This window comes from Vipera ursinii (genome assembly GCF_947247035.1).
Source record: "Vipera ursinii genome assembly, chromosome: 1".
Lineage (NCBI taxonomy): Eukaryota > Metazoa > Chordata > Lepidosauria > Squamata > Viperidae > Vipera > Vipera ursinii.
In genome coordinates, this window is record NC_139512.1 from 72,580,271 (window position 1) to 72,604,794 (window position 24,524).

Below are 24,524 nucleotides of genomic sequence, written 5' to 3' on the forward strand. Positions count from 1 at the left end.
TACCAGGTTTCTTTTGTCCTAGGAGGCATAGTGTTCCACAATGGAGGTGTGGAAGTCAAGAAGGTGTGTATCCTCACAAGGTGACCATGTTTTACCACTGGGATCAGCTTATCACAATTTTATTGGTTACAGAAACAACAAGAGAAATAGAATCCCACACTGTAGATAATTGGATCCTGAGTTATGAATTGATTTATAGATGATAAACTCCACCTCAAATGGAATGTAGAGACTCACCAGTAACTAATGCAACTTGAAAAACAGTAGTGTTACAAAGAGAGAAGCACCAATAATATCTTGGATCAGTTGTAGCTTCCAAATGGTCTTCAACAGTAGCCCCATATTGACTGCATTGCAATAGTTCAAAAGGGGGGTGATTAGGACATAACAATGAAGGAGAAAGACATAACTGACAGAAAGATCTCTCCATATTCAGGAAGGAACCCAACTGTTCACACAAGATAGATTTATGTAAAGGCCTTTCTAGCCATGGCTGCTACTTCCCAATTGAGCAGAAGTCAAAATCCAAAGGACCCACCTACACATTATGTCCCAGTTCTATAAGATATTCTCAGTATGGAGCAGTGCCATCTCATCACAACTACCAATAATATGTCACTGTGAACAACAGGATCTTGAAACCAAACACACTTAGCCTTCCTAGGGTTAAGATTAAGCCTATTCTTCCTCATCTAGAGTCTTGCCATCTCCATACATCAGAACAAGATCTTTGCAGCAGGTCCTTGTTTGGTGAAGGGTTGAAATGCAAATGGGGTCATCAGCATACTGAGGATATCTGATGTCATATGAGGATGACTTCACCCAGCAACATCACACAGATAGTCAATAAAAGTGGGGACAGACTCAAACAAGAGTAGATCTGGATGGATCTCTCTGCACCTACCCACAAGCAAGAGAATCACAATTACATGACCATGGGGACACAGCAAGTTACAATTCTGAGGACTGGTTGCAAGTCTCCATGTCCTGCATTGAACGTGGCACCTAAAATTCTAATTTTAGCAGTCACTGAACAAGTGGTCTTATTTCAATGGGCAGATGATTATTATGATCAAGACTATAACTATTCTTTGCGCCTATGTGTTCCAGTTCTTTCTACTATTAAAAAAAAATCACTTCATCATGTTCCCAATGGTCAGGAACTAGACAATGAATAAACAATGTAGGCTTATGCAGATGACAACACTGGTAGACCTTGTTTTGAATCCAAAGTTAGAAAGGCCTTCTTAATATTTGAATGTGGCACCAAAATTCTAGGGCTGGAAGTTTCACTCCAAGTTCGAAAAGTATCATGAAAGAAGCAATACAAGCAAAATCACTTGCAAATCACTGTGAAGAAAACACATATTGAGGTAATTGTGAAGCTACCAGAAGATGAGCTCAACTCAAGGGAGACTTTATCATTAGTAAAAGCTCCCTATCATCCTAAAAAATTATGTGACAAAGCTGTTGCCATTAAACTTTAATTTAAATCTTAGGCTTAATTCTACCACAGGGAAAGCAAACTAAGAATGCTGTATGAACTACCAAGAGATACAATTCCTTCCTGTCAGAGCCTCACCAGAGTTCACCAATAAATCTCTCTCTAGGAACTCAAACTTGCATTTAGAAAAAGCAAAGTTCAAGGCCAAGGCTCAGACAAATAAAGTGCCGTTAGGCAGATACTGGAAGTCCTAATAATTAAATAAAGGTTGGCAGTTGTAAAATTAAATGCTCTATTTGTATCACCCCTAGGCTTTAAAGCTTGTTGTCTTTTTCTTTCTCCTAAATCTGGAAATGGACATCTGAGCTTTATATGTTAAGGAAACACCTTTTATTCCAAATCCATGTATCTCAATCCACAACCCCCTATTGCATTTTAATATCAGGCATATTTTAAAATTAGCATTAAGTACAATAATTTGACTATGATGAATGGTTACATCTAGAACATTTTCGTTTAACATACCAAAACTATAGGCTTTTTAATTTTTTATGTTTGATTGCAAGATGGAAGCATAATTTATTGTGAAATAGAACCACTGGAGTGCAGTAGTCCAATAAATCAAATTAAATAAATAAATGCTTTCAAGAGTAAGGGCTTTCCCTAATATCATAAGGATCAGGAAGAGAAAAACTAACTGCACAATCAAGTTTATATTCAATATGGTAACATATGGGGCAGTGTGGTTTACAACAAATAAAGACTATTATAACTTGTTATCTAAGATTTCATGTTGGACATTCTTATTTTCTTTACTTCTTACCCATTAATATATGGTTTGATTCATAGAATGTATTAATTTGAGAACAAGCAACAGAATTTCATTTTTAATGTGTGCCAGTGTGCCCACAATAAAAAAATGACAATAAAGGTTATCTTATCTTATAATTTCACCCTACTTAAAAAAGATTTATATATTTTTAGTGCACAGATGATCAAATATACTTTTTCCACCTACAATTTACATGCTGCCAAATTCCCCTGAACAAATTGTTTCATTCTTTCAAAAGCTTCTCAAATCAGTTTTCAGAGCCTTGGTGGAGCAGTGAGCTAATGCCTCCTTAAGTAACACCAGCTGCCTGCAATTATTGCAGGTTCGCATCCCACCAGGCTCAAGGTTGACTCAGCCCTCCATCCTTCCGAGGTAGGTAAAATGAGGACCCAGATTGTTGGGGGCAATTAAGCTGACTTTGTAATAATGCCGCTTGGGGGGTGTGTGTGAAAGCCCTAATAAGCAGGCATATACATAGAATGAAGGCTACTGCTAAGCTTGTAAGCCGCCCTGAGTCTTCAGAGAAGGGCGGGATATAAATGGAATTAAAATAAAAAAATAAAAATAAAAATATAAACCAGTATTCACTCCCATTCCCAGTATGAAAGCATTAATAGTGCAAGAAATGGAAAACTCTGTCATTCAACTGAATACATTCAATAGGATAGGTAGAATTTCTTAGCATTGCCTCAGAAAGCTTCATTCAAGTGGAACAATACCAGATTCTTTCATCACCCAAAGCCAACAATAGTTTCAGTGTTAAAGAATACTATTACCAATCCACAAGTGAAATGCTTATATAGTATGAAAATCTGAGAATTTGGTGTAAGATTCCCTAGTAGAAATGCTTTCTTCTTGTTATACTTTGTACTTGAAAAACTAACATTCTTTTGAGCAGACTCAATGCTCAATAATTTTTAATTATAATAAAATAATTATAAATTTTGTGTCATAGAAACAGCGTATAAATAAGAAACTGGAAAAAAAATGTTATCCTACACAATATTTAAGATTCATTATGAACAGTTGTTTTGCACCAAGTAACTAACTTGATAAATTCACTCCCTATGTTCATATGCAATCTTGAGACATATAAAATTTAAAAATCCATGTGTGGAAATAATGATAATCTATTAGAAAATATTTTATATATTATTAATGAGACTGCCCAAATCCCAGAAGAGTCTGTGAAATTCACAGAACACACAAAAAGACTAAACAATTAAAAAACAAACAAACAAACCATATATATCTGCAAAAGTAAATAACCAAATATATCTCAAACCAACAAAAATACCTAACAAAAGTTTTTCATCCACCCAAACCCTGTATTTTGTTAATGTAACTAAAATAGATTCCATATTTGAACAAAACAATTTTTAATTATAGTTGTTTTAAATTTAGAACCAATATTTCCCCCACACATTTATATATTACTGAATCAGAAAAAGATGAACTTCAGTTTTGCTGTAATTTATAATGGTAGGTCGGTCAACTTAAGAAAAAAATAATAATAAATTACCTGTGTTGTAGCAATGTAAATTTTGATGACTATGAACAATATAAGTACAACAGAGTGAATTACCAAGACTATTTCAATTTATTTTCAAAATTATTTATTAAAAAGTAATAACTAAACAGGCACAGCTACCAGCAATAATATGTACCAATATAAAAGCCTTACATCACAGTTCAGAAACATTTTGATTAATATAACTCAATTGGGTGATATCATTTATAAAGTATTTTATAATCAATTACTGGATTCACAATCATATGCAATTTTATAAAGAAAAAATCATTAAAAAGTTGTAAAATTTATAAAGAATTGCTGTCTGATTCACCAAGTTCAAATCTCCAAATCTTTTCCTTAAACTTATGGGAACTAATATATTTTACGTGAGTTATGCATGTTATTTTAAATAATACATATCCTTTTTAGCTATCATTGCAGTTTTCACTGGGTGACAGCTAATAATCAGGTATAATTTTAAATCAGACTTTGAACAATTCATCAGCAAAGTATATTCACAGAGATAATTTTTTCCATCAGTAGTAAAATTTATTGTCTATAAGTTCACTATTCTATTTTTTTGTATTTGACTTTATTTATCCATATTCTAAAAATTAGGTGATCAAGAAAGCACTTAAGGCACCGGTTAGAATGCTCAACAGAAAAACAATTAAGACACACATTAGGACCAACAACCCTCAAAAACCCTCACTCCAAATTAGATCACTTTCCTCCTAGGATGGACAAGTATTTCTATGGGCTGTTAGGACCTACCCCACCCAAGAGAGGTCAAGTTAATATGGCGGATACTGCAGCAACTGGTGTTTGTGGTCACCATCTTCTTTTCCTCCTCTCAACCAGGGATGTTGTAATGGAATGCAGGGATAACTTGGGGAAAGGGAAGAGGAGATGCTGCCTTGGTAACTATCAGACAAAAGAGGCAGGAGCTCTCAATTGCTTAATGGCCAAAGAAAGAAACTTAGGAAGCACCTGCCCTAATAGGTCTAACAGTTAAAAGGTGGCAGGCAAGAAGTTTGTACTTCTGACTTTCAAACTTCTGTAACTGTAGTCTTACAATACGTTAGATTTACCGTAGTTTCCAGCGTATAAGACTACTTTTTAACCCATGAAAATCTTCTCAAAAGTCAGGGGTCATCTTATACGCCGGGTGCTGAAAATTTAGGGACAGGGCTGGCTGGAAAACCTGGAGCGGATCTCCCATTTAGTCTGCGCAGGGAAAGCGGGACCAATTGGAGAAGAAGCTGCAGTCTGTGATTTTTTACAGGCTGGGGTCTGGGCGTCTTTTCTTCTAAAGTTGAAGAGCAGCTGTAGTATATCCCAACTTGAAAGGCAGGTGGGGAAGGCAGCAGTCAGAGCAGCGGCTTAGCTCTAAGGACACATTTGACTCAGGAACTGGGCGGGCTGGCTGAAAAACCTGGAGCGGATCTCCCATTTGGTCTTTTTTTTAAAAAATCCCATTTATATCCTGCCCTTCTCCGAAGACTCAGGGTGGCTTACAATTTAAAGCACAAATCAATGTCCTTAGCAATAGCCTTCATTCTGTGTATATGCCTGTTTATTAGGGCTTTCACACACCCCAAGCAGCATTATTACAAAGTCAGTTTATTGCCCCCAACAATCTGCAACTGGTACACAGGTCCTGGTCTTCCAAAGCACATCGCCAGATTACATTGCCCTTAGACATTGTGTACAGCCCAAAGTCACTTGTGTTGTGAAATAGCAACTATATAAATTTGAAAAATGAATGAAAGAATAAATAAATGAGGCATCAACAGGTCTAGAAGTGTCTATTTAAAACAGCATTCGGTTTATTAGAAAAACACGTAGTAACAAGAAGTATAGATATAGGTGTTAGGCTTAGAGAAGAAGGGTTAAGATTCAGGAACAAGTCTAGCAATAGCACTTGAGATTTATATATCGCTTTGCAGTGCTTTACAGCCCTCTCTAAGCGGTTTACAGAGTCAGCATATTGCCCCCAACAATCTGGGCCCTCATTTTACCAACCTTGGAAGGATGGAAGGCTGAGTCAACCTTGAGCCGGTGAGAATGGAACTGCCGAACTGCAGGCAGCTGACAGTCAGCCGAAATAGCCTGCAGTACTGCATTCTAACCACTGCACCACCACGGCTCAAGCAAACAGTGGAAACAAGGAAACAGTGCTGAGGCCTATCCAGAATTGAGATTAAGCCTCAGAGATAATCATTTTGTAAATGTATCAGGCAAGGCTTTGATCACATCCAAAATAAAGTATCTAACACAATTCTGAAGTCTGAGCAAATTTGTTTCTCCTTCCTGTATCCTGAATTTATCTATAATCTGGAACAGGCTCAAATTCTTTCGTATTCTTGCAGCCAGCTCTGCTGAGAAAAGTCTAAAAGCATCAAGCATCTGGCCATTTAACTTCAAGCTTGGAAGGAAGTTTGCTGAAGGTCATAGTCGCGTAGGTTGTTAAGTGCATAACAACCAATGCTGCTGACTTAGATAAATACATGCACCATCTCAAAAGCAAATAAAAGGAAAATGAAAATGTCTGCTTCACCATCTGGGTAAAATTTGTCTTTCAAATGTTAAACTTATGAATGTGATTTACAGAGTGCAAGTGTGTATGCTGGTATGCATACACGGTCAAAAGTAGGTCTGTAATAAAAAAAAACATGTTGGTACACTGATAAACATCTTCTATTTTGTATACAAGCCAGCTTGTGTGAACTAATTCATTATTTTGTAGTCCAAACATGATTAAAAAAAACAGATTTCTCCTTTGTTTTCTAAAGGTAGTAATTACTTCTGCAAGAAAGAAAGGAGAAAGGAAACAAAAACACAGTTCCAAAAGAAGCCATGCAGTTTTATTATTTTAGTTCTTTCCTAAGAGATCACTTCCAGTAAATCTTTTATTGTATCCACTATAATTCAGAAATAGTATTTCTTATTAATACTATGGAAGTGGTTTGCCATTATCTTCTTCTGAGATGTTTTTCAACTTTCCAGGCTAATCTACTACCAGGGACTCTGTGATAAACTACTATCCAAGTACTAACTAAACCCAAGTGTACTCAGCTTCTTAACTCAGTTAAAGTTATTTAGATTCTGGCATTTCCTAAGACTTTGCTGTCCGTCCCAAAGTATATTTTCCAAAAGGCAACTGGACTTTGGTGTTTTCTTTGAAAAAGGATGCTTCTTATCCAAGAAGCTTCTTGGATGAGAAGTGAAATGTTTTCAAAGAAAACACCAAGAAAGTCCAGTTGCCTTTTGGGGGAAAACAAACACCTTTGAGACAACCATGACCTATAGATGATTGAGAATCTCCATAGACATCAGGACTTACTATCATTAGTTAATGGTTCATCAAAGAATTGGACCAAGATACATAACACATTATCCTACAATTGCATTTGTTGATAATTCTAACTCTAATGTACTCAGGAGTGGCTATAATGACTATAAGAAGATTTGGATTATTATTTTTTCTGAAGGGTTTGGAAAGCAAATTGATTATGTGCAAGTCTGCCAACAATTTATAACTTCATTCACATGTTGTGACAAGTGCAGCATTCAAAACCTGGGAGCATAAACATCAATTATGATCTACATAAAGTTATTTTACATATTTGATAGAAGGTAATTATAATTAAAGATCAAAGGAAACAACCTGAAACCAACCACAAGTGCCAGCATGTCTGGAAAAATTCATATATGTGTGATATTAAAAAAAATCTATAAGCAATATCCTTATCACTTTGAATACAACACATTACAGTTTTTCTACAGACAAAATTTTTGTTTTGGATGAATGATTCTTAGCCAAAGACAGGCTTGTTCTATAGATGCATAATTTATATTATACACATTTGAATTTTTTTGCCTCTGCTTAAGGAATCTCTTCCTTAAAATATCCCTATAATTATTACACTTGTCAATCAATTTTATGCTGAAGCAAATCATATCCATTCAAAATTCACAATGGAACAGATCACTTAATGGGAAATGAAATATTAAAATATATCAAGGGGGCATCGACATGCTTTTTGCAATACTAATGAATATTATGCTTCAGAGCATTTTTTCTAAGATTATTGTAATAGTTCTGTTTTATGGTGGGATTTTTCCCACATGCCAAAATGTAATGATTTATTTCACCATATATCTTCAGTGCATGTTTTCCCATGAGAAACATGGTTATGTGTCCAAAGAACATGGAAAACACTGCAGTAAAAGATAGATGAGTATTTGCCAAGGTACAATTATCCTCCTATATGCAATAGGTATTAACGCCCATTAATTAACAATACAATTAAAAGTGATGACATACCCTTTCTAAAACAACATTTTCCTTCTTACTAATCATCTTCTGAGAAGTGGGGAATTCATCACATAGGAGAGAAAACAATGCAAAGGATTCAACTGCATGGGAAATCTAGACTTCCTGACAGTGCCTCTCTCATGTGGAATGAACAATTCAACTATGCTAATTTTTGAATTACAGATTTTGGAAGACTTGGTATGAAGTTTATATCAGAGGGTGAATCAGAAGAGACTCTGCTACAGATACCCACATAAAGCCAATACATAATCAAATGAGCGGTTGTATTCTGGATATTATGATACCCAGGTTAATAAAATAGTGTAATCTAATAATATATATAAGAGAAAAGTTTACAGAGTAACTGAGAGCCTAACAACATAGCTAGAAGGAGGATTGCCAGGTATAGTACATCAAATTCAAGCTAGAAAAAACTGGGGAAAAATAATCAATTTACAGGAAAGGATTGCTATCTTTCAGTTAGTAGGGTGGGTCTTTTTTTCTTATGAACAGTAAAAATTGAAAAACATATAAAAGAAAGAGCATTTGAAGGTGCTAAGCTTTAAATAACAATATACTGATAAACAGATAATCAATTTGATAGAATTAGGGCAGACAGTGCCTGGGAATTATGTCTCTAGATAGTGGCAAGCAATAATATAATGGAAAGCATGTAATACCTTTATGTATTAATTCTAAATAATAAATTACTCTTTATTTTAATTGCCAAGGGTCTATAGTATCTCCAGTCAATTAGTCCTAAAGATAGTTTGTGTCAAGTCATCATTCTAGGCTGTATTTCAGTTTCCAGATTTGTGAAACCTATCTCTTGTGTTTTGTCCTTGTCCTTGTACTTTCAGCATGCCTTGTAAAGGTCTTGTTTATTTCAGAAAAAAGGAATCAGTCAAGTGGAAAACCCTAACTTGTCATCCAATGTACCAATAATAATACTACAAATAATTAATTAAGAATACTACAAATAATTAATTAAGAAAGCTCTGATGTTGGCAAAAACAACCTTCACCCCCCACATGGCCTAGGACTCTTGAGGTGATTTCAATGAAGTGGAAAAGATCACTGCTGTAGTGAACAGAAGTAAACACGTCTACAAGGTATCAAGAAAAATTGTTTTGTTATTCTGATTCTGTAAACATCGGCACATAAATAGTTAAATTTGCAGAAAGACATTGTGTCAAACTCTGAACATGCAAAAGTTGTGTCAGTTTCTGTTCATAGAATGAAACATGATAAGACTCTTAAACATCCAAAGGATTGTCACATAGAAGATGGGGCAGAACTATTCAAAGTTTTTCCAATGATAGGACAAGAAACAATTTAAAATAGCTTGGAAACAGATTTTGGTTGGACTTTGTGAAAAAATAAATCCTATTAATAGGACCTGTTCGACTCAAACTGCTTCAAAAGATGGTAGACACTCCTTTGGTGAAACAGATAAAACACAGATGGAATGATTCATCTGACCATAGCTAATCATTGGTTCTTCAGTGAAAAGATTTAAAATGACATTTTGTGTTTGTGTATAACAATTAAAAGTTCCCAAGAATCATCAAGAAATCTAAAGCATGATTTTCAAAAAATTAAAAACCAAAACAATAAAGTGAATAATCTTTCTCATAGTTCTAATATTATTTGGCTCAATATGAAATATAGTTACTCTCTTGCATGATAGAAACATTCATTATAAAAATTATAAACGAGAGTGATTAAGAACAAGACATTATTAGATTTTTTTCCCCTTGTTTAATTGTTAAGGGCCAAACTGAATGAATCAATGATACAATGTAAATCATATATATTTGCATTTCTTAATTTGGTTTGTTTTTTAGTTATGCTCAATATGCAGGTTTCATTTTGTTTATTGCCAACAATTATGCATAATGGAGATATAGCCTGCCATTTCTAATACAGATATTTTTCTCTGAATTGCACTGAACATCCTATCTTTTCCCTCCAACTTACTGTACGTGAACATTATAAAGGATTAGAGACATCTCAAAACTGCAAAAGAAATGTCCTGAAATTTGAAGTTAAAGAATGATTTAACGCCATGAATATGAGTAAGTGGTAACCTTGAACAAATAACCCCCACCCTTTGCACATTAGGAAGTGGCTTTAAAGCTTGTAATTATTTTCCAACTCTATTTTTATTTTTTAAAAATGCTGCTAACTATCAATGTTGTGGCAGAATTCCATTCCTAAACATACACATGGTGCTATGGATTCATCCTTTTTCTAATCCCTTCGTGCAACATAGTTTTTCACAGTGCCATCAGTTTATCTGCTTAATGTTTCTTCTATATACTTGTTCTGTACCAGCCTGCTACCGGCCCTGCAGAAAAGGCAGGGACAACCCCTCTACAAACGGCAAGAGGCTGGAATTACGCCTGCCAAATTTATTCACATACAACAGAGCAAGACAAGACACCAACCATAAAACAAGAGCTAAGAAGCAGGAACAATCCAAGCGGTTGCCTTCAGCAAACCAGCCCTCCCACACATTCCCCTTAAATACAGTTCAGGGCGTGGCCTCTCTGTGCCTCCTTCCGAGGTGCCCCATTGCCTTCCTCTGTTTACTCCTGACTGACTGCCTCCTGCGTCAGGCATCCTTGAACAGGGCCAGCTGTGGGTCATCTTCATCCACGCTGTCAGGCTCACACAGCTGGGTCTGCATCGTGACCAGATGAGAGGGGGCTCATCAAGCTGTCCAATCCCCTCAGCAAGCTCTTCAACACCCCCTCCTCCTCCTCTGAGTTGTCCAACCCAACTGCCGAACCCACAGGCTGACCCTGAATCACAACAATACTCATCTGCACATGTTATTCATACCTGCCTCTTCTCATCTATAAAACGTATTCCTCATTTGTCTATTTTAAACTCCTGGGAATAAAGGAGATAGGTAGACAGACAGATAACTGACTTGATTGTATTATTACAACAAATAAATAGTCATTAATACTCTACACCAGAGGTCCCCAACCTTTTGGGCACCAAGGACCTGTTCCATGGAGAGAGGTTTTTCCATGGACTGGAGGGTATGTGGTTTTGTGTGTTGTCTGCATCTCGTGGATGGGATTTTGCTTGTTTGTGCGGCCCAGTACTGGTTCATGGACCGGGGGTTGGGGACCCCTGCTCTACGCCTTTGAAATTTTCTTAGGCATTCAAGCATCTGATGAAGTCAACATAAATCCTCAGGAATGATGAAATCATGTTGCAAAACATATTTTTCATAATTACAGAACTGCCACCTTTGGTGGAAAGAATTCTCTATCTTCCTAATACCACAAGATTATGCATTTTGTTCTTGTGCTTTTGGCACCTAGTTTTGTATGTTCAATATGCAAAATGTCTTCCAGAATGAAAGGTAAGAGAAGTGAGAGAAGGTATTTAAATAATCAAGCTAATTTATAAGCTGAGAGCAAAAATACATGAAATAAAGAAATACTATAAAGCTGAGCCAATCTGAAAATTGCAGCATTAAAAAGGAAAGCCAGACAAGGAGCTAAAAGGCAGTACTCCAACTGCTAAATGTGTAAGAAAAAGACTTTATCATGCTATATTGTGAATTTGAAAAAGAAAGAAAAGGGGATGAATTCTTTTTTTATCTAGCCTTAATAACAAATAGTTGAGCAACCTACAAAGACAGCGTGTTGATTCAAAGCTCATTTTGTTAATTAAACAAAATCACAGGCAAGGCAGAAAATCAGGAACAGAGTGTGCCAGTTCCTTTTTTTAAATTATTTCATCTGGAACAGAATGATACTTCACAAGTCTCCCAGAAACTTTTACTTTCCACTTATCAAAGGGTGTAAAAGCCTCTATGGCAGGGGTCTTCAAACTTGGCCCTTTTATGACCTGTGGACTTCAACTCCCAGAATTCCTCAGCCAGCACAAGTCATAAAAGGGCCAAGTTTGAAGACCCCTGCTCTATGGAAATCTTATTTAGGAAGTCATTCAAGATTTCAAACTGCTTTTCAGACAATTCTGTCCAACACAGAATGACTCTCATTAAGTACAGTATATATGCAACTACTAAACTATTACTTCTACAAAAAAGCTCCCATAGATCAAGGACTACCTGTATAGTACACTACTATACTGATTAATGATCCCAACTTATCGACCTTTATATTTTTTTTTAAAAAGTCAAAGGATATGAAACATGGCTTCTCTGAACAGTTATGTGTTCTGAGAAAAAATCCTAGACTTTAGTTATTTTGTCAAAATATACTTTCTAATATTTTACTGATAAAATGCTGCATTTTCAAAAACAGTAAAACAAGGTATAACACACTATTGCCAGTGCCTGCAATTCAGTGAAAGAGTAGCTTATCAGGAATCAGGAGGAAAAACAAATGCAGTTTTAGGGCAAAAACTTCCAATTCACAAAAAAAACTGGTTTCCAAATGCAATGGATTAATTGAATCAATAAACCAAGACAGAAACAAAAAACATACAAAGTCTTTGGATGCACGCTATTTGTTGGCATCACTGCTTTCTTATTATAGTACTGCATTCATAAAAGCTACATGCAATTTGAGAAAGGAACATGCAGATTTCAGCTAAAGCAACTTCTATAATCTATAAAGCAATGGTTCTCAAACTCAGCAATTTTAAGATAGGTGGATTTTAACTCCCAAAATTCCTTTGCCAGCATGCTGACTGAAGAATTCTGGGAATAAAACTCCATACATCTCAAAAGTTGTTGAGGTTGAGAAACACTTTTTCTAAAAGAATACTGTAAGATGAGAGTAACAAAAGCCAAAAAGACATATGCAGGTGGATATATGATGACTTTTTTGGCTCTGAAACATATACGATTATTAGGCTGGTATAGAATTCCAAACCAGTCTTGTAAAAACAAATCTCAACAGTTGCCTGCATCCTGTGGATGGGCTTTCCTTGTTTGTGAGGACCAGTGCAGGCATGCCGCAGCCCGGTACTAGTCCACAGACCAGGGGTTGGGGATCCCTGCTTTATGTGCAAACACAGGAGAAACAAAAGAAACAAAACTAGGCAAATAAATCTTTTTCTTACATGCAAAATTTTAGCCATCTCTTTCAAAATGAAATTTAAAAAAAAAGATTCCACAGTATTGCATTGTTATCATTTTCTGGTTTGATTAACCAATGTTTTATAATCAATTCCCTATACAATAAACAGAATTTCAATAATACTGTCACAGAAGATCTGAAAGATGTAAATTGGGCAAAGCAGTCTGATGGAACATAAAAGACTTCAAAAGGAAATGGGCTTTAATTTCCATCAACAATACCATGGCCAAAAGAGATCATCTACAGATTTCCAAATTGAATTATTTCAGCAATTTACATATGGCCATATTAAGCATTCTGTTTATTACAAATCAAAGACCAAACTTCAGCCACCCAGCAAGTCAGTTTCTCTTTAGGACAAAAAGAGCAGGATGACACAATTGTTTTTAATCAAATAGATCAACAATATTTGATTACAAGGCACATAATATAATAAACTGTTTTAAAATTATGCCTTGTATAACTTCTTCATTATATTCTGTCCATATCACAGAATAGATAATGGGTTCAGAAAAATAAAATTACAGGGAAGGAATTCTTCTTACTGATTAATATAAACATTCTCCCAAACTCAAAATGTTAGTGGAAGGTTGTTTATGTAGATGGTGAAACAGTAATGCCCCTAAATTTTTGAAAATAGGAATTTGTTCTTAAGCTCCTTAGGAATTAAAATCATTCCCTGGATACAACTTCCTTCAACCAACAAATGCTTGATGTCTCTTTCGCTCTGGAATAAGCACAGCAAATATTTTTATTATTTAAAAAGTTTTAGTCCTTTTTCAATCAAGGCTATGAATACAATGGAATTTGAAATTAAAAAATAAGAATTGAAAGTTTCCCTTTATTTCCTGGAAATTACTTCTGAAATAATATTGCCTGAAAAAGAAATTCTACTAACAGGATGTTACAGCTGGATCACTGTGAACAGCCATTACTTTGCTTATTAGAATGGAAGGATGCAAAGCAGGGCCTCTGAGGTCAATCTTAATGGTCACTTGAATACATGTGGCAGAAGATGATCTTTCTGGATTTACAGGTTGAAAACCATCATTTTGAGGATGCTCACAAATGAATTGTTAGCCAATGCAGCTTTTTCAACATAAACATAAAATGATACATATTAATTCACCCAGTTACCCCAAAAATATTTGCAAAAAAATCTTAAAACAGTCATTGTGTACAAAACAGCAATAGACAGCTTGAGGTCTTCTAAGATACAAGGCTTATCACCCTGACCAGCAGCCATAAGTGCTTTAGCCCAGAATATCTGGAAGATACTACAATGGCTATTCCTAGACTTTGGGTGCAGCGGTTACACTAGAACCTCTATTGATTTACACTAATGCTTTTACCTTGCATTTTTATCTCACAATAGATTTGTGTCTTTTAATTTAAAAACAACCTTTTTTATGACCCTGTAATCCCTATTCAGGGTAGAGCTGGAGTGACTGGATGAGCTGAGCATTTACTGGCCGAATGCCCTTCCTGATGCCTTTCTGGAGTCCATAGCAGATATTTTTTATCTTTGTGTTATAGGAGAGAAACCTCTGCTGCTACCTAGGATTGATCTCTCAACCTCTGAGTAGGAGATGAGTGTCTTCACCACTAGGCCACCATGCTGCTAGATCTGTGTCATTTAATAATAATAATACTTATTTAACAATTGAAATTACCTTCTACATTCTCCGTCCACAAAAATCTCATCAGCTTCAGATGTTACAATATTAAGTATCATGATTTCAAAAATTCATAAACAGAATTCTCATAAATGTAGGCCCCAATAAAGCAGATTGTGACTGTGAGGCAAATTCTATTAGGATCCTAATGAATGCATGAAGAACTAATCAAACCTTGCTAAGGTGCACAACCTGACTGGATATTCACGATATATAGCTCTAACGAAGAGGGCCATCAGCATTGTGGGAAATTAGAAAAACCCTGTGTTAGCTTCATTTTAACAAAAAGAACCAAAGCTTTTAATTCCCATTATAATGCTTACCAAACAAGGGAAAGCCTTGAGCATCCTCTTGTAATGGACCAGGATTTAGCTGCATAATAAATATGCACCATCTAGTGGCTGTTTCGTCATATACAACATATATACTTTTAAAAAAAATCATGCAACTTGAACTCACTGAGATGAATGTATTTGTTTTTATGAAACTCAAATGATTCATTAACTGATGTCTGGATTATATTATAAGTAATATAACAGGCACAGATTAAAAATAAATAAAACTATCAATCCTTCAGAACAACATACGGGTTTGGTTTATGTTGACGTAATGTAAGAGAAGGCCACAAAATTCATAAAAATTCTTTGTAGCTGTTTAGCTTGTTATACTTTCAAATCAAATCAAATCAAATTTATTCATGTTGATCAAGAAAATGACAAAACTAAACGTTATGTGCTTCCCCACAACAAATCATCACCACAAGAGACACTGTTCTTGGGAAGGGCTTCCTGGCTTATCCGCAGATATTGATTAAAGTTATGGGACTTGCATCACTGCACTGTTGAGCAGTAAATTTCCGGGCATCATGTATCCAACTGATCTATATTGGAAAAGGAATTTCTATCTGAATACAAAACTGAACCATTATTAGACGAAAAATGTCCAATAGGTCAAGTAGGAATTTAAGAATTCCAGTGACTGGAATCTCAGAAATATAAACTTCATGTAAACTAGGATATACTTCAGTATTTTACATGTTTTGACCACGGTTATGGTGGAACCACCAGCTGAAGGGGAGGAAGCCCTGATAAGGGGGAATTAAAAGTCATTCAAGCTGCCTGAGGAGTAGAAAGCATTAGAAGTCAAGGCATTAGGAGTGTATCTGTCTTTTTTTTCAAGGGAAGGCATCAGTCTGGTGAGATTCCTGCATGCTAATGTTCAAACAATAAAGAAACCTCTTTGACCATTTCTTTGAGCTATTCAGATTGCTTGCACCTGACATGCTCTAGAAATTAGCCTATGAAAACATACATCTTTATTATAGTCTAAAACTAAGAAAACAAATGTTTAATCCACTTTCTAGTATTTATATTATTCCCACAAACATACAATCTGACAGTTTGGGTAGTTTTACTGAAAGAAGCACAAATCATCAATTTGGGTCCAGATATTTGCTTCTGATTCCTAACATAATATGCTGCAATCTATAAATCTGACAATAATTTTTAATGAATTATATATTGTTTGAAAGGTTGTAATTAAATAATTCTGTACTGCTGAATCTTACATTTCTGTGGAACTAGTCAAAATGTTTAGTTGAGAATCTAGAATAGATTGTTGGCTGGTTCCTATGTAGTGTTAGTTGTTTTTATTTCTCTGTATAAATTATAAACTTGAATTGTTAAATCCAAGGACCCAGATTGTTGGGGGCAATTAAGCTGACTTTGTAATAATGCCGCTTGGGTGTGTGTGTGTGAAAGCCCTAATAAGCAGGCATATACATAGAATGAAGGCTACTGCTAAGCTTGTAAGCCGCCCTGAGTCTTCGGAGAAGGGCAGGATATAAATGGAATTAAATCTTCAGTTTGCACTCTTTCTTTCAGACTGTGATCATGAAGCTGTATTATTTCTGCAGTACCCTCTCGTAACTGGCAATAATTTGGGATCTCTTCTTACGTTGTGGCTGGAAACAAGACATTTGTAGCAGATCTGCACTGTCTTATGCTGTGCCTAGAACTAATTTTTTTCTTTGTAATTTTCTTTTTTTAAGTTGTCCCTGATTATAAACATAGATGACAGAGCTATTACAAACCCTGACAATTAAAATTTTAACTTAAAGATAAAAAGAGGTTCCTGATATAGATGATCTCATCCTTTTTTCAAAAAGTAATGAAACTTTTTGTATAAAAAGAAGAAATCCAACATATCTTTACATTTTAATATAAAAAACTGGACAATTGGTGGCAAAAGTGGGACACTATCAACATGCTAGCCCAAAGTAGCAGAAGGGACCAAAGAGACAGAGCCTTCTCATCAACCATGCCCCAATTCACACTAAAAACATCGAAGTGAGAGCTCTTGCTGTTTGTTCATCCTAAAAAAACAAAAAAAATCGACCCAGGTGGTCTTCAAGAGCAGCTGCATGTACAGCATTGCAATAATCAAGCCATGAAGTGACCAGGGCATGAGTGACTGAAAGGAAGGCAGACGAAAATGTGCAACTGGCATAGCACATGAAGCTGGGCAAAAGCCCTCCTGACCACAGTTGTCAGCAGCTGTGGGTTCACAAAGAGCCTCAAACTGTGCATCATCCTTGAATTGGGAAGTGCAACTTAGTTACTAAATTCCCACAGCAAATCTGGACAATGGACATAGTAACTTTATCACTCTGAAAAATAATAATTTTCATCACATTAGGAACTCACTAAGACCTCACAAGAGTGATGCACTTTTCAGTTTAGTTTATCAAAATGCTGGCAGTTCCCTCTTTTCATTAATAGCATTTAGACATAGGTCATCCAGAATGTTCTTAGATTGGTCTTATGTTGAACTGTTTAGAAGTTCTATACTGTTTTTAAATAAAATTGATGAAAATATTTTACAGATCCAAACCTAGTGCTATGTTCTTTCTGAATCTTATCATGTAATTCCCCTCCATTATATTTCTAAAGCTTTTAAAGACCCTGTTGTTGCTATGGTTTCTAGTTGTTTTATCTCTGCCCTGTGATTTGATTGTTTACTCTTTTAAAAACAATACTGTATTATATTTATATTTATCACAATTCAACTATAGAAGGATTAATAGGATATCAGTGTTTCAAAGCAACAATAAGTAACCAGTAGCAGAAAGATCTGAATTAAAGATCTGAATACATGAGATGCATGTTATGAGTTGACTTTTCTTAAGTTGACTTAAGAAAAATTGCAACGTGAAATATGTAAATTAAGTTTATTTTTCCCCCAAGTTAAATTAAAATTACAGCCCTGACTTTCAGGGTTTTCTTTTAAATCCACGGTACTATCCTACCAGGGTCTACTTTCAAAAAATGCAAGGGATCTCTGGCTTGAGGACTATTCACTGAAATACCTCATGTAGTATCTTAATGATGCAAACTCACAAAGAAGACAGCTAATTTGCCAATGAGAATCTCCTGTTGTACTACCATCCATGTAGCATATAGGCTTATCCTAAGACTAGTTACAAACATCCCAATGGCGGAACAATTTAATCTCAAATATGCTTCAGAATATAATCCAACAATTTATTTCTGACAAGGTTTGCTTTATCAGCAAAAGGCTAATTTTAAGGAATGGGAACACGAGATGCTAATATCTTTGGGCAAATCTGCATAGGATAGCTTTAATTGTTCATCTTGTGATCAGAAAGCCAGAACAAACATTATTCTTTCTTCTACATGAGAAAAACTACCTTATCAGTCTTCTTGCCAAGCAATTTTTTAAAAATAAAATCTATATTTCAAGTAGGTTTTCAGACATTCTAAATCACTGGAAATACAAAAATATTTCACATATGAAAAATAGAGAAAAGAAACTTACTGGTATTGAAAACTCTTCAGCCAAGTATTTCAATATTGAAGCCTCCTTACTCAATAAATTGCTTCGTTCTTTCAGGTTACCTTGACGCTTTGTATCAAATTCTTTTCTGATTACTGAAGCAACGGAGTCAACTATTATTAGCTTAACATTCTTAGAAATTATTTCTTCTTCCAAAGATTTAATTCTGGGGGGAAAAAATAAGCCAAGTAGTAATTGTAGAATTTGGTATAAATATCTACATACCTTTCTAGATTCCAGTTGCGAATGGGTTGATTCTGAAAGGCTGAACCAGGGCTGAATCTGATTAGTAACTGAGAGATTTTCAGGAAATCCTAAGACTAGACTAGGCTAGGAAATTGAAAAGGAATTCTTGAAGCTGTTGCTCATAAACAAACGGACATGTTGGTATAATATTTTTAATCAAGTAGCACTTTATTGCATGATTATGCTATAAACTTTGCTACAGTAAGTGTGCACAGATACTTTGTTGCCTTGAAACAATTTCAATTTCTTCACATTGGTAAATTAAGCATATCTGCATATGAATGCATGCATGTGTAACCAGGGTTTCCAGTTTAAATAAACAATATCCCCCACACACACACACTTCTGAATGTCCAACAGATAAAGGTAAAGGTAAAAGTTTTCCCTCTCCAATCATGTCTGACTCTAGGGGGCATTGCTCAACTCCAGTTTTTAGCCGAGGGAGCAATGTTGTCCAAAGACATTTCCATGGTCATGTGGCCAGCATGACTATAGGCCGAGGCACATGGAATACTGTTACCACCCCACCAAAATGATACCTATTTATCTACTTGTATTTACATGCTTCAGGCAAGTAATGGGACCTCACCCTGCTCCGTGGCACTTGGGTCTCAAAATGGCCTGTCAGCTTTCCAGTTGACAAGCTTAGGGTCTTTAACCGCTGAGTCATCACACCCCCTTGTCCAACAGGTAACTGGAGTCAATATCAGAAAGTGTGCTTCCTTGACATATGCATTTGCAAATGTTTGTTGCTTTTATATTTTAATATATACATTTTGAAATGCAGTTGTTTGTGTATGAATAGCATATTATCTGTGTTACTATGGAAACATCCAACTGCTGTATCTGCATACATGACCCGTAAGTTTTATTAATATCATTCTGGCACCTTACTACAGAATAACTTTTCTTATGGAAATAATAAGAACATACACTTGAAGGCTGCCACAAAAGAGATCCTTTATATTAACAGGGGATTCAATTACTTGCTACCGTTCTACCACTGTGTGTCTTCTACTGACTAATTTAAAAAGGAATTCCTACCATGGAACTGTGGGCACACATTAATGGAAGCCACATTAGCAAGTCCACACCACAGAGATATTTAAGCTGAACAGTCCAGTTTGTTAGCCAGTACTGGCCCAATCATGCAACGTTCTCATTTCAACAATGATCAGTAGATTAGTACCACCAGTATATTCTGTCCTTTTAGTTGTTTTCTTCCAACAGTATCTGAAATTTATACCTTTTGAAAAAGCTCAGCCAGCTAATTTCAACACAAAGAATCTATTTGAGATTTCCTATTAAGTGTGTGTGTGTGTGTTATTGTGTCATTCCAGAGCTGAGTTTTGTGTTTGGAATCAACTGAGACTCATTTGATCCTATGGCCAATTCTTCATAATTCCATATTTTCCTAGAAATTTTTCCACTTTACTACAAAAAGTAATCCATGAATATTCCTATCTTCAACATGAATCATCTTGTTCTTATTGCCTTTCGCCCAGAGAAAACTCCATTTGTCTTTCGTACTCAGATAATTTTATCCAGTGATGAAGCTCCCAAGGACAACAAATCATAATTTTAACTTGGACATATCATCCTGGTCTCTCTCTGCATACTTCCTTTCATTTAATCATTACAATAATAAAGTTTAGGGTGTTACACAAATCAATTGTAATAGCTAAAACTATTACCATGAAAATGTATTCCTAAAATTGATATATTACTATTTGGCCCAGAATTCTGTTTACGTGCCAAGCACAGTGTCCATAAGGCTCTCACAAATCTAGGTTTCCGTTCATTACTTAAAAATTGAAACACAACTTGGAAAAAAATAAATAAAATGTTATCTTAGTAGCTACTTAGATAAATAAATACATGGAAATAAAAAAATCTTTGAGTTTTATATGCATAGATTAGAAAAAGTGGTAAGTTAGAAATTTAGACTTTTACTTTGTTATCTTGATTTTCAAGTTTGATGCAGGTTTTTTTTATTTTAAGTTTGTTTGTTATTGATTTGTTTTTAGGTAATTTAATATATTATTTCATTTGTTATTTTACCTTGTTATATTTATAAGGCAGGGGTGTCAAACTCAATTTCATTGAGGACCGCATCAGCATTGCGGTTGCCCTCAAGGGGCCGGGTGGGTGTGGCCTACTGGGTGGGCGTGGCTAGAGTGCGTATGGCCTACTGGGTGGGCATGGCCAGCTCTACATCGTTCGCATCAAGGGTGCCTATGGGGGCCTGGGCAGGAGTGGGACAGATCTGAGGGTCTCTGGCAGAAGGAGGGTCTCTGGGCCAGGGCCAAGGTAGTGGGGGCCGTTCCCTCACTGTTTCCAGGATGGCTTCACAGGCCACATGAAACCACTTCGCAGGCCGAATCCGGCCCCCGGGCCTTGTGTTTGACATGTCTGTTATAAGGGATTAATTATCTACACTTTGGGGCAGCTTACAAATCTTATAATTAAAGTTTTATTTTAAATATAATATATAATGTTATTATTACACATACTGTAGGTTTTATACTGTACTATATTATTCTTTTTTAAAAAAATGAACTGCTAACTGTAACATTTTTGAAGTTTAAATAAAAGTAATAAGAAATCCTACAAAGAAATGACACTGCACATCAAGAGAGGTGTGAAATAACCATCTATCCTGAATACCTACTTTTTTAAAAAAATGCCTACAGAAAGTGCCTCCCCCATCATATAAAATCCTCAATATTGCTGTGTTCTGTAGGTCAAAAAAAATAAAGTGGAACAGGTTTTTTTAGAATTGTTTTCAGCAGACTGTCATTCACTAAGGATATGGAGATATACTGTATTGTTTTTGTTTATTCATATGTGTGTGTGTGTCTGTGTAAGTTTTGTGTGTGTGTGTGTGTGTGTGTGTGTCTGAATGTTTTATATGTATATGTATGTGTGTATTTGTGCACATGTGTAAATGTACGTGTGTATGTATCCAAATATAACAGTAAGGGCCCATATATTCATTTGCTTCCATATTCTATATTAAATATTTTACAGACTGTGCTGCCCCCCAAGAGAGAAATTGCTTACCTTTTTAGTACGCTATCACAGGTCAGCTCCTGGTAGACAAGAACCTTGCTTGTCATTGCAATCAGCTTTTCTTCTGTAGTAAAATAATGTGGGAATCGATGCTGAGCTATTTCAACCAGCCTGTTTGGGGCCCAAAGTAAAATTACTGACAGAAGATAACCACTGCTTTTCAGAATTATTAAACCTGAAGGAAAACTATCTATGCAAAACAGTTCAATTAAGAGTAAGCATAAATTGATGACAATGTATATATTTGATTCTTTTCCATATTTTTCAACATATGCCTTTAAATACACACCACCCCAAATGTTTGGGGCATATTTTAATTCTCAAGAGTAGCAATAAATGCAGATGAATAACGGAGACCAGATGGCCATAAATATACCCTCACTTTTTCAATTAGCCATCTGATCAACTAGCTTGCAGGAGCTAGATCAGGGGACTTCAAACATGGCCCTTTTATGACTCATATACTTCAACTCCCAGAATTCCTCAGCCAGCATGCCTGGCTGAGGAATTCTGGAAGTTGAAGTCCATGAGTCATAAAAGGGCTGAGTTTGAAGACCCCTGAGCTAGATCATTGATCACTCAACCAGACCTTGCTAGATCACTGACAGAGGAAAAGAAGTAGCCCTAACACTGAAAGGAGAGGTAACTACCAAGAGGTTCCTTATTATATGGAAAACTTGGTGTACCGATTCTTTTACTGCCAGTTCAGTTTTCATTAACTACAGAAGGAAACAGAGAGAGAAGTAGAGAGAGAGAGAGAGAAGTAGAAATCAGAAACTGAAAAAGAGAAAAGAGAACTGAAAAAGAGTCTTCATAGTCATTCAAGGGAGGCCTATCTACCAACTTCTCAAATTCTTTCTAGATTGAGAGAAGGAGGATACAAAAGATTCACTTCTTGAGGAGCATGGTCCCTATTTTCTTCAGAGATTGTAGATTGTAGCCCTTGCTCGTCCATAGTAGATGGCAGACCTTAGCTGATTTTGGCTGATAGGCTGGATTTGATTAATGCAGTAATTCAGTGGGAGACTACAGTACTATTACTGTAAACCACAGTGCACTCTGGAATGTCAAAAAAATCCCTGAAGAGGGCATGCGTATCACTCCTATATACAATATGGACATGTCTTTCATATCATCAGGAGTCAAACATAACTTGAGAGGTCTCAGAATAGAGCTGAAAGGGACCTTTGAGGTCTTCTAGTCCAACTGCCTGCTCAAGCAGGAGACCCTATACTATTTCAGACAAGTGACTGTCCAGTCTCTTCTTAAAAACTTCCTGTCATGAAGCACCCACAACTTCTGATGGCAAGCTGTTCCAGTAGTTAATTGTCCTCATTGTTAGGAAGTTTCTCCTTGATTCCAAGTTGCTTCTCTCCTTGATTAGTTTCCATCCATTGTTTGTGGTCCTGCCCTCTAGTGCTTTGGAAAATATGTCAACCCCCTCCTTTTTGTGGCAACCTCTCAAATGCTGGAATATTGCTGTCATGCCCACCCTAGTCCTTCTTTTCTCTAGCTCTTTAGCTCTTGCTATAAGCAGAAAAAGTTGTTCTATCACCTTCTCTGTGCATCCTTTAAATTACAAGAATAAAATAGCAGACAGATGGGCACTTTGTTGAGTGCTTTTGAGTCCCTTCAAACAACTACTATAAAAATGTGCAAACTCACAAATTGTTTTAGGTATTCAGTCAGAATATTTGCAGAGGCTTAACCTCTTTGAAGGTGAGCAATGGAATACTTCTGTATCCATCACAGAAAGATCAAGTGGAAGAAACACAAAGGAGCAGCATTTAGTGACAACCTTTAGAATTATTTTAGAATGAACTTTCAGCCCAATCTAAATTACATAAATAATTAAAAACCTAATAAATATTTCTACTCTTTTAACAAAGAGACTCAAATGCATTCACAAATTGTCAGTAATCCAATGACATTATCCTTAGAGGATTGGAAACGAGAATGGATTCACTATTAAATTCAACTGGATCAGGACTGCACTCTAGTGGGAATTTCACTGAATTATTAGCATTAGAAAAGCAATGAAGCAATGTTTTTTTTAATGCCAATGGGTGGTAAGTTCCCAAAAATATACCGTAGCTGGCTATTTTTGCAAAGGAGTGTTGCACTACAATGGACTATACAAATACTGCGCTCTATGCTTGGAGCTTGCAAAATCTGTAACTGGGCAGAGGGAAGAGAAGACAATACTGGAATTTGACTTAGATCTTTCACTGCCTTCAAAAGAACACTATGGCATTTGAACAACTAATTCCAGGCTACATCTGTACTATATATGTAATGAAACATGACTTCTAAAGCTGTAAGTACTTTTTTTGTATCAGTCTTACCTTTCAGCAGTGAATGCAGACTCCGTATCGATGTAAATAACCGCCCCGTCCAATCCTCCCATGTTAGTGGGCAGTGTGGCCAGCAAGCTCATCATAATACACAACTGAGTTTTACCACAACCTGATGGACCCGTTATCTAATAACAGA

At 35.9% G+C, this 24,524-nt stretch overlaps 1 protein-coding gene across 1 annotated transcript in view; it reads right to left on the reverse strand.

The window, feature by feature from the left end:
• RAD51B (RAD51 paralog B) overlaps positions 1–24,524 on the reverse strand; it is a 370,273-nt gene that overhangs the window by 334,589 nt on the left and 11,160 nt on the right. The window contains exons 5-7 of the mRNA XM_083348506.1: positions 24,377–24,513; positions 22,023–22,142; positions 18,696–18,879 (exon numbers count right to left, since the gene is read on the reverse strand). Of these exons, the coding sequence (XP_083204632.1) occupies positions 18,696–18,879; positions 22,023–22,142; positions 24,377–24,513 (441 nt within the window). The remainder of the gene's footprint in view (positions 1–18,695; positions 18,880–22,022; positions 22,143–24,376; positions 24,514–24,524) is intronic.